The sequence below is a fragment of the Echiichthys vipera genome (genome assembly GCF_963691815.1).
Source record: "Echiichthys vipera genome assembly, chromosome: 4".
Taxonomy (NCBI): Eukaryota; Metazoa; Chordata; class Actinopteri; order Perciformes; family Trachinidae; genus Echiichthys; species Echiichthys vipera.
Window position 1 is genome coordinate 17,928,886 of NC_139829.1, and position 13,663 is coordinate 17,942,548.

The 13,663-nt window shown below is 38.5% G+C and overlaps 1 protein-coding gene across 1 annotated transcript; it reads right to left on the reverse strand.

Moving 5' to 3' along the window:
• Positions 1-542: 542 nt before the first annotated feature.
• Positions 543-13,028, reverse strand: LOC310945872 (mothers against decapentaplegic homolog 4-like). The gene is made up of 10 exons (XM_083912128.1): positions 12,766-13,028; positions 10,371-10,777; positions 9,252-9,426; positions 8,621-8,875; positions 8,218-8,325; positions 8,063-8,113; positions 6,961-7,144; positions 5,560-5,728; positions 5,057-5,195; positions 543-4,170 (listed from the first exon to the last, which is right to left on the reverse strand). Exons 2-10 carry the CDS (start codon positions 10,608-10,610, stop codon positions 3,959-3,961), a joined length of 1,533 nt encoding a protein of 510 aa, XP_083768254.1. The 5' UTR covers positions 10,611-10,777; positions 12,766-13,028; the 3' UTR covers positions 543-3,958.
• Positions 13,029-13,663: the final 635 nt, after the last annotated feature.

A 13,663-nucleotide genomic window follows, 5' to 3' on the forward strand; every position in this document is an offset into this window, starting at 1 on the left:
CTGGTGTGATTCATTCATTATGTAAAACTGTGCTTTAATGTTGTTTGCACTCATCTTCCATATTCTGAAGGATCCTTTTCAGGATGTTTAAAGTTTATTTATGGATAACTATACTTTATTCACTTCCTTTTTGATGAGCTTTGGCAAGCATTTCTTTCATAATCCCTGCCCTAAGTGGAATGCTTACATTATTCATGTTTTTAAGAAGCTTCAAGCAATTACAGCTCTGCTTTTCCTGCTATGACATGTCAAAATGTCTGCTGTGGAAAGATCTACTGGTAACTGAACTACAGTACATGTAATTCCCAGCAGAGCTCCACCCAACTTCAACCTGAGCAGAGACGTTATCATCCAAAGTTAAAATGTCTTATGTTAAATACAACAGCATTTAAGTTGTACTAATGTCATCCTTGTTGAGGAAGTAACAGGTCACCACTTAGAGGATATCAGGCCATGTTTAATTTAGACTCATAAGAAATACCGGTAAAATTTATATCTGCAATCTGTCAACATCAAGTCATTTGAGCCGTGTCTTTGGGCTCTTATACCTCTAAGTAATATAAAAACATCTGTCCACCTTAAAGCACAACAGAACAGAGCAATTATAAGAATTCAGCAGCAGTTCTTTCTGTAACAATCATTAAATATCCTGTTTCCTGCCATTCGATCAATTGGATGCATAATTCGGTGAATACATTCCAAAATTGGACTCTTAATCCCTGACAACTTGTTTTTTAAACAATGCTTTTCATATTATAGTGAAATAATCAAAGATGGGACAGAGGGGAGAGAAAGCAACCCACTAAGTTTTGCATAATCAACTGGATAGCAAAGTGGATGATTTCCTGTGACTTAAAAAAACCCCGCAAATTTCAATTCAACCTTGACAAAACCATTTTCTTTTTTCATTTAATCTGTAACCCAAAAAGACAGCATTGTACAAAACATAACACCCTTATTTAGGGACATACATTTCTCGTCATGTACAGATGATCAGAAAGAATATACTGCATGGCAGTTTGGTGAGGGAAAATAACAAGCATGAGAAGATGAGTCTCAACATGAGGCGAGGAAATGAAATGTGTATTCCAAATCGGTGTGTAATCCATAACAAATGCCTTTAAAAAATAGTAACATGTATCACATGCAGTGAGGGGGCGGAGGAGACTTGAAATTGAAATCTGATTATTACTGTCAATCTACTTTACTCATTTTTCCTGCAAGAAATATGCTCCTACTTATTTCACTTTGAAAATGAGGCTGTGCACTAATAACTGAAGGATCACTGAACTTATACATATTAGGCCGCAGGAGACACGTGGCCTTCTTTAGGAGCTTGGCTGCTAAAAGGTTGAGTGTATATAAATTAAATGGGTTCATTTCCATCAGTTATGAGTCGTCATAAACCAGCAACACACCACACCATTACTCAACAGGTGCTGGTTTCTACTCTGCTCAGATAGTCAGGTTTCCCTGTGTAATGCAGGACAAGTGAAGTACTCCATTTTAAAAAAGGGGGTAGGGATTAAGGGGTCTGTCTGTCTTTAAATTCATGCAAACATTGACATGCATTATACTAAAATTATTTACATGGATTAAAAAATGAAACTGCAAATCAAAAAAAGAAAAACGGAACAGTCAAAAGAAACATATGCCAATGTAGAGTGAAATGGCAAAAAACAGATTTTAAAAAGATGTCTTAGTGTTAGATGTTTTCAACACAAATGCATCCCAAAATTGCCTCTGCACACAATCGTACATAAAATATGAACCAACCTATTCACTCCCTTAACCAACCACCTCAAAATTAGGGTTAGTGAATTAAAAACAAGGAAAAAAAGTAAAGTGCTAAAAAATATAATACAAATCAAAGAAAAATAAAAACCAAGAAAATATATCTGTATTGCTGGGAAACTGTCTTAAATTCTCTTGTCTTTGTCAGTAAACTATACACAAGAGATCTGGATCAAGTAGTATATAAGTGGGCTGCAAGTCATAAGATATTTAAGTACAATGATTCTCAACTAACGTGGAGCGTTCGTCTGGTACGTTTGTACATAAAAATCAATACAATTGAAAAAAATACAAACAAAAAAGTCATCTAAAAGTCAATCTTCCAAATAAATGTACGTGGGGCAAAGTCCAGCTGACTGGATCTCATGATCTCACTAGAGTTAGAGCCAAAACACACGGGGAACGGACACAACCCACGTAGGCGGGGGCGCAGCAAGTTCTTTTTTTTACCAGCTACACAGACTCTACAGGCGTGTGGCTGCTGCCAGCTTCACCATGTGCATACTGAGTTTTAATGCAGTTGGTTATACAGGGTTTGGAAGATGTGCTGTCTCACATTGCCCTCTGGTACAATAAGGTGTGGGATCTCGATCATTTTACAACAGATTGTATTTGCTTTTACACAGTTGTATGTAGTTTTTACCTGTTGGAGGGTGGTGTAGAGAGAGAGAAAAAAGACAAGCTGCATAAAAATAGGGCTGAGAGCTTCTGTGGTCCATGCAACAACCTGAATAAGATATAATGGACGCACTCTGCTGCGAGCATCTTGTGAAGCTGGGTAGTGCTATGTATGCACCCCATGTATTTTGGCTGTTACAGTATGCTTCGGAGTACAAGGTACTTTGGTTTGCCAAACATCTATAAATGCTTGTACTGTGATTAAATCTCAGACACCTAAGACCAACTGTCTGCCTCTTCTGTGCTTTTTTACTTCAATCTTATTGAACCAAAAGCACTCCAGCTGTTTTCGCTCTCAGCGTGAAAGTAAGAAAAGGCGAGGCGTTGGCAGAAGGTGTATGAGATCCATCCTTTGTGGCAGCATAAAAGAGGGCATTTCCCAAAACAGTAACCATACCTGAAACATGTAGGCGGCGACCATGGTGGAACGTGACCAATGATAATTGATCACATTAATAAGCATCTTGTAATCACAATGTTTGAGTGAAGAAATGACATAATCACAGTGAGTAATAAAAGATACAATGCATCATCAATGTCCAATTCAACTTTTTATGTCATGATGCCACAGAGGGGCAAGTTCACAACCTCCTTCCTTTGATCCAAAATCATTTTTAATTGAGAAGGGGGGGAAATGGATTTATTATTGGATACCCACCACGCCCTCAACCAGTTTCAAAGGTCCAAACCTGTACTTTGACAATCCCTGACCTTGAAGAGTCCATAGACTTGACCTTGTTTCAGTTCAGAGGTTGAGTCGGCTTTAGGCATGGTGCTTTTCATTTCATTCTGTGATATTTGTGGATGGATGCAAATGTCTAGACCTGGTCCAAGCTGGGTGATCCTCAAACCTGTCCAGTGTCTGAGAGGCAACAGCCAGGGTGATCCTCTGAGTGCTGTTGCTTTTCTTTTCAGCCTGACAGTTGACTGAACTTGCTTGTCATCAAAGGTGTGGGACAGCATCTGCTTGAATGGACACTGACACAACAGAAAACCAGCACTACTCTACTGGTGCCCAGACACTGGATACGAGAGCCATCTCATCCCACAAACGTACAGCACTCAGATGGTCTTTCATTGTTCAGCGAATCTAATGGCTGTCAGTAGTTGGTGGTTGTGAGCTGAGCAGTCGATGTACATTCCAGGTTCATGGGATCTATGTGCGTGTTGTGGTGCTTTGTAACTGTAGTTAACTGTGATGTCTTTTTCTAGTCCTACAGTTTATCATTCCAGTCCAAAGCCATCTATTAAAAATATAGATAAATATATCTTTAATATATGGCTTTGGCTCAATTTAGTGTCACCCTTCCTTAAAAAAAGCAAAAGTAGGGGCCACAGTGCACAAAGGTGCCTCAAAACACACCTGAAAGTTGTTCTTTCATGTGGGACAGGTTCAGTGTGACAGCTGTTTCACTGGCTTCTCCACAAAACAGTTCAGAGGAAGACTTTCCATTGCCACTGCACGTTGCAGTGTGTTGCAATGATCTCAGTCCAGAGGTTGAGGGTCTGCTATAGGCATAGTGTGCAGAACCTCGTCCAGTAACTGTAGAGCTCTGTGCAGGTGGATCTCGATCCAGCAGGGGGTCTCCTTGATGCTCTGGCGGGGGTAATCGGGCCCCCAGCCCTTAACGAAACTCATCCTGAGAATACACAGCCTCCGGAGGTCGTCTACCCCGATACCGGCTGCTGCTGACAGACCTGAGAGGATGGAAGGAGAGGTCAGTAATTGAGTGATACTTAACATACGCTGGTCTTTATTTTCTTTAAGTTCATTTCTAGAATTGTTTGACAATGCTATACATTGTATATATGATGTATAATATTCTTTTATAAAGTTTAGACAAGTAGCCGTTGAGTACCTTTGCAGAGTTATTTATGCACAATCCACATAGAAAAGGCATTTTTTCACTCCAGCTCAAAACTGAACTATATCAGCCGCTATATTAGAAATCTGTGAAATTTTCTCTCTAAAATTGTTATCCTCAAAAATCCCATATTAACTCAAGCTGAAACAATAAGTCAACTGTCAAGAACCTTTTAGTTAATTTATTAGTAGTTTAAAATCCCTGGTTGTAACTCAAATGTAAAGTTTTGCTGGTTTTCTTAGACTCTGATGACAGTAAACTGAATATCTTTGGGTTTTGGACTGACAAGCAATTTGAAAATGTCAAACTCAAAACAAGGAAATTGTGCTGTGTTTTTTGAAATAAGAATAAAAAGATCAAACCATTAATTAATCAAGGTCATTATTGGCAGATAGATCAATAATGAAAACAGTCATTTGTTGTTTCTAACAACTTGTCTCTAACAAAAACAGCCTCATTTTGCAGCATTGAAGCCACAAAATATTGATCGAGTCGATATAATCTTGTTCTGCTGCGATATCAAATCGCTTTTTCCAGAGCATTATGCTTCCATTCTTATTGATTTATTTTATTTGAATGAAAATTAGGTTGAAAACTGTCTTTGTTCTTTCCATATCGCTCATAACACATAGCTCACACATGCAGCGAAATTTACATCCAATCATGCTACCTCTATGCCACTGTCTTGATGTGTGTAATCCGTGTTTGCAGTTACTTACTAATAGCTGGAGCGATCCCTCCAACTGATCCAGGTCCCGGTATATTTCCAGCCACAGCGGCTGCTTGGGCTGCAGCTGCTGCTTGAGCTGTAGCAGCCTGCTGCTGCATCTGTCTGTGGCACTGGCGGAGGTCAAACACCTGGCAGGAGAAAAGAGAGTTTAGATACTGTACATTCTGCAGCTCTTAGCCCCCTGCACAGGAGAAACGTAAATACCGCCCCAGGCTGCCAAGCAGGGAGAGCCTCAGTAAGAGCTGGGCTGTGTGAAGAGGTATAATTTCCCTTAATGTGAGACAAGCTGAGGCAGTATGGGGGACATTTTATGTGACAAAACACACAACTACTAAAAACCCAATTGAAAGAGCAGAATGCCTGAAGAGACTGTGTGGAGAGGCATGTTTTAGAGTTTGCACTAAGCGGTTTCCAAAAAGAAAAATAACATGTTATGAAACGCCAACCTTGAGGGATGTCCTCTTTGTACAAGCCAATGACCCATGTGCTTACCTTGATGTAAGCGCTGGGGTAGATTTTGTGAACAGCGTCTCCAGGGGCTCGGCCTGCCTCTCTGTCCAGGTAGTAACTCTGAACAAACACTGCATGGTCACTAAGGCAACGCACCCACACATCTCCCTCACCCTTACACTCCAGCTGAACACCTTTTCCAATGTGAAGCCTGAAGAGAGGAAAGAGTACAGGAGGGCAATAAAGGAAACAGGGAAAGAATGTGAGTTATAGTTTAGCACAGTAAACAAACCCAATTTTAGTTTACATTTAATGATTGTGAGGACACTGCCTGTATCCATAAGGACCAGCAAAAATACAGAATTTGAATGCGTTCACTTCAGTTACTCTAAATGTTCTTTACAACTTGTGGATTCTTGTGAACATGTTGGTAGAAAAACAAAAACGTGAAAAAGTTCACAAAAGTGCACACATCCAGAGGATGGAAAGGTACAGTAAAGAGCTCAAGTATGGAACATAAATAGTTTATATAATTAAAGAAATGATGGAATAGAAATGTTAAAGGGTTGTATGGTTGTTTATTGAAAAACGATTAATTGAAAACAATTTATTATTATTATTTTGTAATTAAAGATGTTAGAGTATAGACATTTCAAAAAGGGGTAGAACCCGAAAAGCATTTTGCGTGTTCCTACTACCTTTTGGACAGCAGTATTTATTTAAGACTATTTATTTATTTTGCGTATTCTTGCTTTTTCATAGTGAACTACTTGTGTGTCTTGTATTTTAAGTTTTTGGTTTATTCCTTTGTATGTTATTCAAAATAAAATAAAATACTCGGTTTGGGACAGAAGAACTTGTATAACAGAAAAATAATCAAACTATTTTGATGATTGATTAAAATAAAAAGTCTTTTTCATGCAGGAAAGAATCTGCAGATTGATGGATATGAAAATAATACAATAGTGAGCTGCAGCCCTACTGCTCATGAAACATTGTGGCGCCACAAGTAGTAACAAGAAAATCCACAGGTTATTTTTTTTTAAAAACAGAAATAAATAAAAAGGAACCAAATGTAAAGAAGATTTTGCGTTCTGTTATCTTGAATCATGATGTGACTGAGCTTTCAACTCATAACGTGGCAACGATATTGAGTCTCAACAAATGTAGATAGTACAACTATGTATCTCCACTACTCCAACCAAAACATACAGATATGGAAATGCTTCTTCCCATAATCTGCATCAACACACATGTAAAGATACCATCAATGACAAATATGTCACATGTTTTTTTGTTGTTATTATAGAAGCTTGTTTCTGGGTCAAATGTAAAAAAAAAAATAAGAAGCTCCATGATTCTTTCTGTACTTAAAATGGTGGGATTTCAGAGAGTACAATAGCAGTCAGGTTTTAACAGTTTTGCTCTAAATATTAAGGGTACCTCGCTCTCTCAATAGCCTCAGTGCGATGGACGTTGCTGAGCTGGCCCAAACAGAACCGGTCTCCTCCCGAGGGGTCGACATAGCCGTCCACTGTCACGATGGGGCAAGAAGAGGGCACCTTAAACGTCTCTCCGACTTGAACGTCCATCTCAAAATAGGCAATGGAGCACCAGTAGTCAGGAGCTGAAACAGAGGAGAGAATCTAATGTCAGTGGTTGTACGTCATTAATGGAAAATGCTCCTTGACACTGTAATATTAAACCTTTTTTTAACTTTTGTTTTCAAGTTATTTAGATACAAGATAAAAAAAAAAAGATTGGCATATGATAAATAATTAAAACAATTATTGAACAAATTTAAAAACCCTCTTTTGGATTAAATTACTTCACTACATGCTGTAATACAAAAGGTAATTTGTAAATGTAAATTATGACAATCAAAAGTTGACACTAAGCATATAGAGCATATAAACACAGCTTTATCTAATCAGGTCTCAAACCGTTTGAGGCTGTTGAAGGGGCAACACTGTCTTTAGCAAGAATGAACAAGAGCAGTAGAACTGCACTCAGAACACTTTGTGTCTCAAGACCTGCTCCTGAAGTGACCCGCATGCGCAGACGTTGATCACACCACGACGTGTTTACGGAAGCAAACATGGGAACGGCAACTGCTATTGTAGGAGTTTATGGCTTAATGCTAAAAACAGTGCGTGGCGGCAGCCGGCAAATTTGTGAGCGGGTGATATGACGAAGGAGGAAGTTGAGAAAGAAATTTCAGATTTTAGTGATGGCTCTATGCGGAGCAATAGCCTGCTTCACTGCTGTCCTCAATGTTTGTTTTGATTCTGTTCCTGGCTCCATCTTGTGGCACACTTTTTTCCCCAATGAACTTTATTAGTCATTAATGCAGTGCAGCGCGGGTCAGAATGACATCAAAGTCGCATTAAATTAGAATTCAGAAAGCCACTAAAGTTAAGTTAAGTCACTTGTAACTGCAGTGTGAACGTAGCCTTTAGATTCTAAGTGACGGCAAAACCTTGCAAAGATATATACTGTTCAGTTTCATATATAGTTTATATACTGGTGGATCGTGTGCTCTCACCTGGATGGTTGGATATAGGAGGCTGAAAGGCAAGCTCATTATGCACCGGCCCTGAGAGATATAGAGAGAGAGTAATTGCAGCATTTTTTTAGAAATTTAAGTATGCAATTTTGTCAGTGGATTCATTTACATCTATAGTGACAGTGTGTACTCACAGTAGTGTGTCGGAAGTGGCATAGGAGGGTGGTGCTGTAAATGGCCGTTGGTGTGGTGGGGTATGTTGGGGGTGAAGCTGTTGTTCCTAGACCACGTTGAGCCAGCACCTGAGAAGAAAAGGAGAACAAAAATGATGAGAAGAGATCCACAGATGGACCGATAAAGAGTACAAATGTAACACAAATTAACTGCCGTCACAACAATTCACAAAACCGAAGCAGAAAATGCCATAAATGTCAATGATTTCAAGTGAACGTGTCAAAAACCATTCTCTTTCTGAAGTCAGAACTTTAAAAATTACACAAAGTCTTAACTTTCAATAACAGAGACATTGCATTTACAAACATACACAGACATAAAGACAAGCAAGCACACAAGGAAGATTTTACAACTGTATCTTACTGCCAGATCCAGCAGAAATGGCAGGGAAAGATGATGTTGAGGCAGAGGTTGAGGCCTCAGCAGGTGGGAGCAGGTTTGGGGTCCCAAATGGTTCAGAGGGGGCTGGGCGGCCAGCAGACGGGGGGTGTTGGATTGTCTGGATGGAGTGCCCTCCCTCGATTGAGGGCAGACTCTGGGGTCCATCAAAGTCGTACTCATCCTTAACCATCAGTGCAGAGCTGGGTCCAGAACTGGTCAGCGTCAGTCCTGATAAATCTATGGACCAAGGAAAAGGATGAGAAGGAGGAACAAATTACTGAGAATGCCTCACCAGGCACATGCACAGTGCAATGGCACGTAGACTTCAAGGAAAGTCTCATTAGTTTAAGGATTTCAAGTAAAGTTAAAAAGGACCACACCAGTAATTCTGCATGTTTTAGCCCTTAAAGAAATAGTAAAATCAGTATTTACATTAATTTCCTCCTTTAAAAAGGCAGCTTTTATTCTCAGTTCACCTCATTATGCTATAACAGAGAACTGAAAAATGCGTTGCTTAATTTCTTATAGTTATGTTGCATTTCAATGGTTTTTATTGAACCCATATAGTTTAACAGATTTAAAAACACTAACTGAAAACCTCCCGGTTACTCACCTATGCCAGGAGACACCACCCTCTCATAGTGATAGGGGTTGACACACACATTGTCACACTTGAGGTCAAAGGCAAACTGGCAGTATTTGACATGTTTCAGTTCATTCTTATGAAGGTCGGGCCACCGCCACAGCCGGGCGTAGATTACATGAGGGAACCCTTTACGTCCAGCCACCTGCAAAACAACAAAATAGAGAAAATGCATTGAGGTCAAACGTAGCGCCAATTACTGGAATACAGCTTGTTTTCAACAGTTTTGTTGAACAGCATGTTCTGACTCGACAAATACACACTGGTCAAAATACTTTCAAAAATGGCTCAAAAACACACAAAAAAAATGTCCACTGCAGAAAGATTACCTGAATTGTCTTAACTTCTTTTTTTAAGCTTAATAATATAATAAGTTGAATGATTTTTTCAGTTGTTGTGCGACCAAACATACCAAACAGTGATTCCAGCTTCTAAAAACGTGAGGCTTTGATGCTTTACTCAACACACGTGCTACTTAACTGAATATGCTCTGGTCACTCAGGTGTCTCAGACTGATCCAGTAAAGGGCCGCTGTGGCTGCAGGTTTTTTTCCAACCAAGCAAGAACACACCTGATCCAACAAATCCAACTGTGTGAAGGCGGTTCAGTTGGTTGAATAAGTCTAGTCAGGTGTGTTCTTGCTTGGTTGGAATGAAAACCTGCAGACACAGCGGCCCTTTACTGGATCAGTTTGAGACACCTGGTAGATCGAGCAATATGAAGACATCTCCATGAGCAAAAAAAAAAGCATTTTTCACTATTTTCTAATATAATAACGTGCAGATAAACCTATACTGACAACAGCCATTAGCAGCAGGCATTGATATTGTGCTGAATAAATGATTATCATGGGTTTTATTTTAATTCATGAACAAAAATTAATGAGGCTGAATGTTTTTTGGTGTTTTTGCTTAAATGTAACTTAATATCTTAATCTGATGCCTGGCCTAGAAGACTAGAAAACAATCTTCAAACATTAAGAGACACATTATTTACATGAACTTGTCAAAACGCATCAACACTGTGTAAATTGAAATCCCAATCATATACCTTTGTATTAAATGAATGATCCAGATAACTGTGTCCTACCTGCAGTCGCCCATCAAGCGTTCTCTGAATGGTCACACACTTGCTGGGATGGGCCCCGTTGGTGGTGATTGCTGTGATGAGGGAGTCAAGCTCGTCTTTTTTCTCCTTCAGCTTCTTCACCAGACTCTCGATGGCCCTCTTGGCAAACGTCTCGCTCTCACCACCCTGTCTGTGACACATCAGGCTGTGCACAATGCTTAGGCAGGCATCATTGCTGGTAGGTGTGTTGGTGATGGACATTTTGACTTCTGTGTCTTGACTGCACTTTCTGAGAATATATATATATATGCTGTTGACAGTTTCACGTAATCAGGAAGCTAGAGCCGAGACGATCTTCACAACAATCCAGCTGTAGTTGACGTGTGACCACACAAACCTCTCAGCATCAGGAGGAACGGCGACAAGATCTGGAAAAGAGAGGTAACATGCACATATTTGATCAAACTGTTTTAGAGAGGTGTTCGTTCAACTTTATGGTGGTTTAGCAGGCTGTAGTTTGAGTTGTACAGCATTATACATAGGTATTTAATATTCTGTCCACCTCAATGAATACAAATATTACACACAAACTGAATATAATAACCTAATGTTACATGCCAGAATCCATTGATTTAGATATTAACTGCTATTTAGATGGCATACGTTGTAGCTAGATGTATCTAGCCTGCTAAACTGGCAAATAAGTGTAGATCTCGTATACTATTGTTACCGCTGTTTTCCCCCTCTAAGCAGAGGCCTTCAGTCACTACCATTTTGATATTGTGCATTTATTTTATTTCTCTTTTTTTTTTTTACAAACTCAAGATTTTTTTTTTTAAACTCATCAAGTATCTTACAAAATGCAATTTATTTTTCATATATTCCTATCAAATATATACGATATATTTATTTTAATTCATCTAAAATTATAAACGTATTGATTAAATATTAATATTTATTAAATAAATAAATATAACAAAAAAAGTAAATAAAGTAGAGTGAGAAAAATTCGGACGACAGATTAGCTTTGTAGTGAAAAACAATAAAACACAATATGTCGGATTGGATGAGGGTGGCTGCTGGAAGGGGGCATGAACCAGAAACTAACGTTATAACGTCACGTTTTAGCAAGTTTTTGGCAGTGTAATGACAACTCTGGCTCGCCAACGACCTTCTAACATAAAACAGCAGTTTCTACATTTGCGTTTAGAAAAACCACAGGGCTGTTTATTCTAGGATAAAACGAGGTTTAAGTAGTTGTGCCTCTTGTTGTGCTCGCTTGCCTCTTGCTAGCTAACGTTAGCGGCGCCACTCTGGCTGCCTTTAGTCTGGTGAAGTTTCCATAGTTACTGCACACGGACACAACTAACAGGATGTCAACACTCCAGTCTTCAAAATAAAGCTTCTGGAACGCAAACCCAATAGGTGTATTAGAATAAATGTGATCATTATTTTAGCAAAATACGTAAAATTGTTTTGCTTAACAAACTACACTTCCTTTATATTTTTAAAGATTCAGATTTTAAATCCTATTTTACCATTATAAAAAATGTAAAACTCAAAAAATAATAAACTGGTAAAAACTATAAGTTTATTTTTGACATTTCAAATTTACTCCCTCAGTTTAGCAGACCCCATAAATTTCTGTAATTCCCTTTTCTATGTTTGACTGTCTTTGTGCGATTTAATTTATGTTGTCATTATATCTACATTTAGAAATAAATTTTTGGTATTGTGCATAAATCTGGAATATGTAAGAACATAAATGTTTATATGGACCTTTTCAAAGATGTAAACATAAACATTGCAAACCAGTCCTAGTTTATTTCCTGTTGCAGTGCATGTGAATGACATCGGCAGACAGGAAGTTAACAAGGAACATAGCTGTTCCTAGCAATGGAATTCCATTGAAAAGGCCTATTGAATCTTTTCAATAAAAAAATAAAATAATGTGTATTACCAGTATGAATTTCTATATTATATAAGATATCGAACGTGCTATGTGAAGGGAAGGGGGTTATCTGATTTAAACTATGTTAGTCTGTGGCAGTGAATCTGTCTGTCACTTATTACTCAGTGTAAAAGGTGCATTACTTCTCTATCAGGTGTTGTAATCTATGTGGCTTACTACTCAAGTATGACTTTACTCTGAAGAGCCACACCGGAAACATCGGATTGTTAGCTACCCGCTAGCACGAATGATTGTTGATAGCAAACTTGCTAACGTAGCATGCTAAATTAGCAGGCGTGTTTGTTCATTTTTTGCTGCGGCACAATAAATAATTTACCACTAAGTTCGACAAAATAATTATATGCAAATATGAAACGCATTGATTGGAAAATGACCGCCGCGTAGTTTAAAACCAAACACGAATTAAAGCCATGTAAATAGTTTAGCGTTAGCACTCAGCGCTACCTGGAGTTAGCTGGTGTGGCAGCTAGCAGAAGAGCCCTGCCTCTGCCCGGAGTCACCGTGCAGACGAGGCCAGCGGTGGGGTGTGCACAAATCCTGTATAACTCCTGGATTGTCCTCATGAATTCTACCAGCTGTTTACATAAACAGGGTGTATTAAACTCCTTGGCACCAAACTGTAGCCGTACATCCTCAAAACTAGAGCGCGGATCAGGTTAAATCTCAGATTTCGTGTCCAGTCCCGACCCACTTCACGCACTTCTCACACCATTTCCTCCAATGGCGCGTTGCGCATGCGTAACACGGGCCATGGGCTTGTAGCGTGTTTATCACAGAGTTTGTGTGATTACTACTTGTGAAAGGAAATAAGTGGACCCTCTTACACTGCATCTATTTTTTTCTAAATGAACATGACTCATGACCTCCCTAATCCATTTGAAACCTCTTGTATATTTGACCGATTTGAGTTTAATTTTAGTATATAATTTCATTTTAATTTTTATTTAGCTTTGTTTATTTATTGATTTTATTGATGCCACTCACTTGCTCGGTTGTTTATATTGTATAGAACTTGTGTTATATTGAATATAATATATGCCTATTTGCAAATAAAAATAAAATAAAAATTGTTAGTCTACTGGTACTGTACCAGCTACTAAGTGATGTTATTATTATATCATTTATAATATCTATTATTATTACTGGAGGTGCTGGTATTACTTTTACAACTACCACTTAGTATACTGCTTCTACTGTGTCTACTTTTATTTCTATTCGCTTTTTATATTTTGCTATTTAAACTGCAGATCCTTGAAAGCTTAAAACTGTGTTTTGTTGTCCTAAAAGACAATGACAATAAAGATCTATCAATATCTTTATGTACTGCTCCTACAGTTACAAT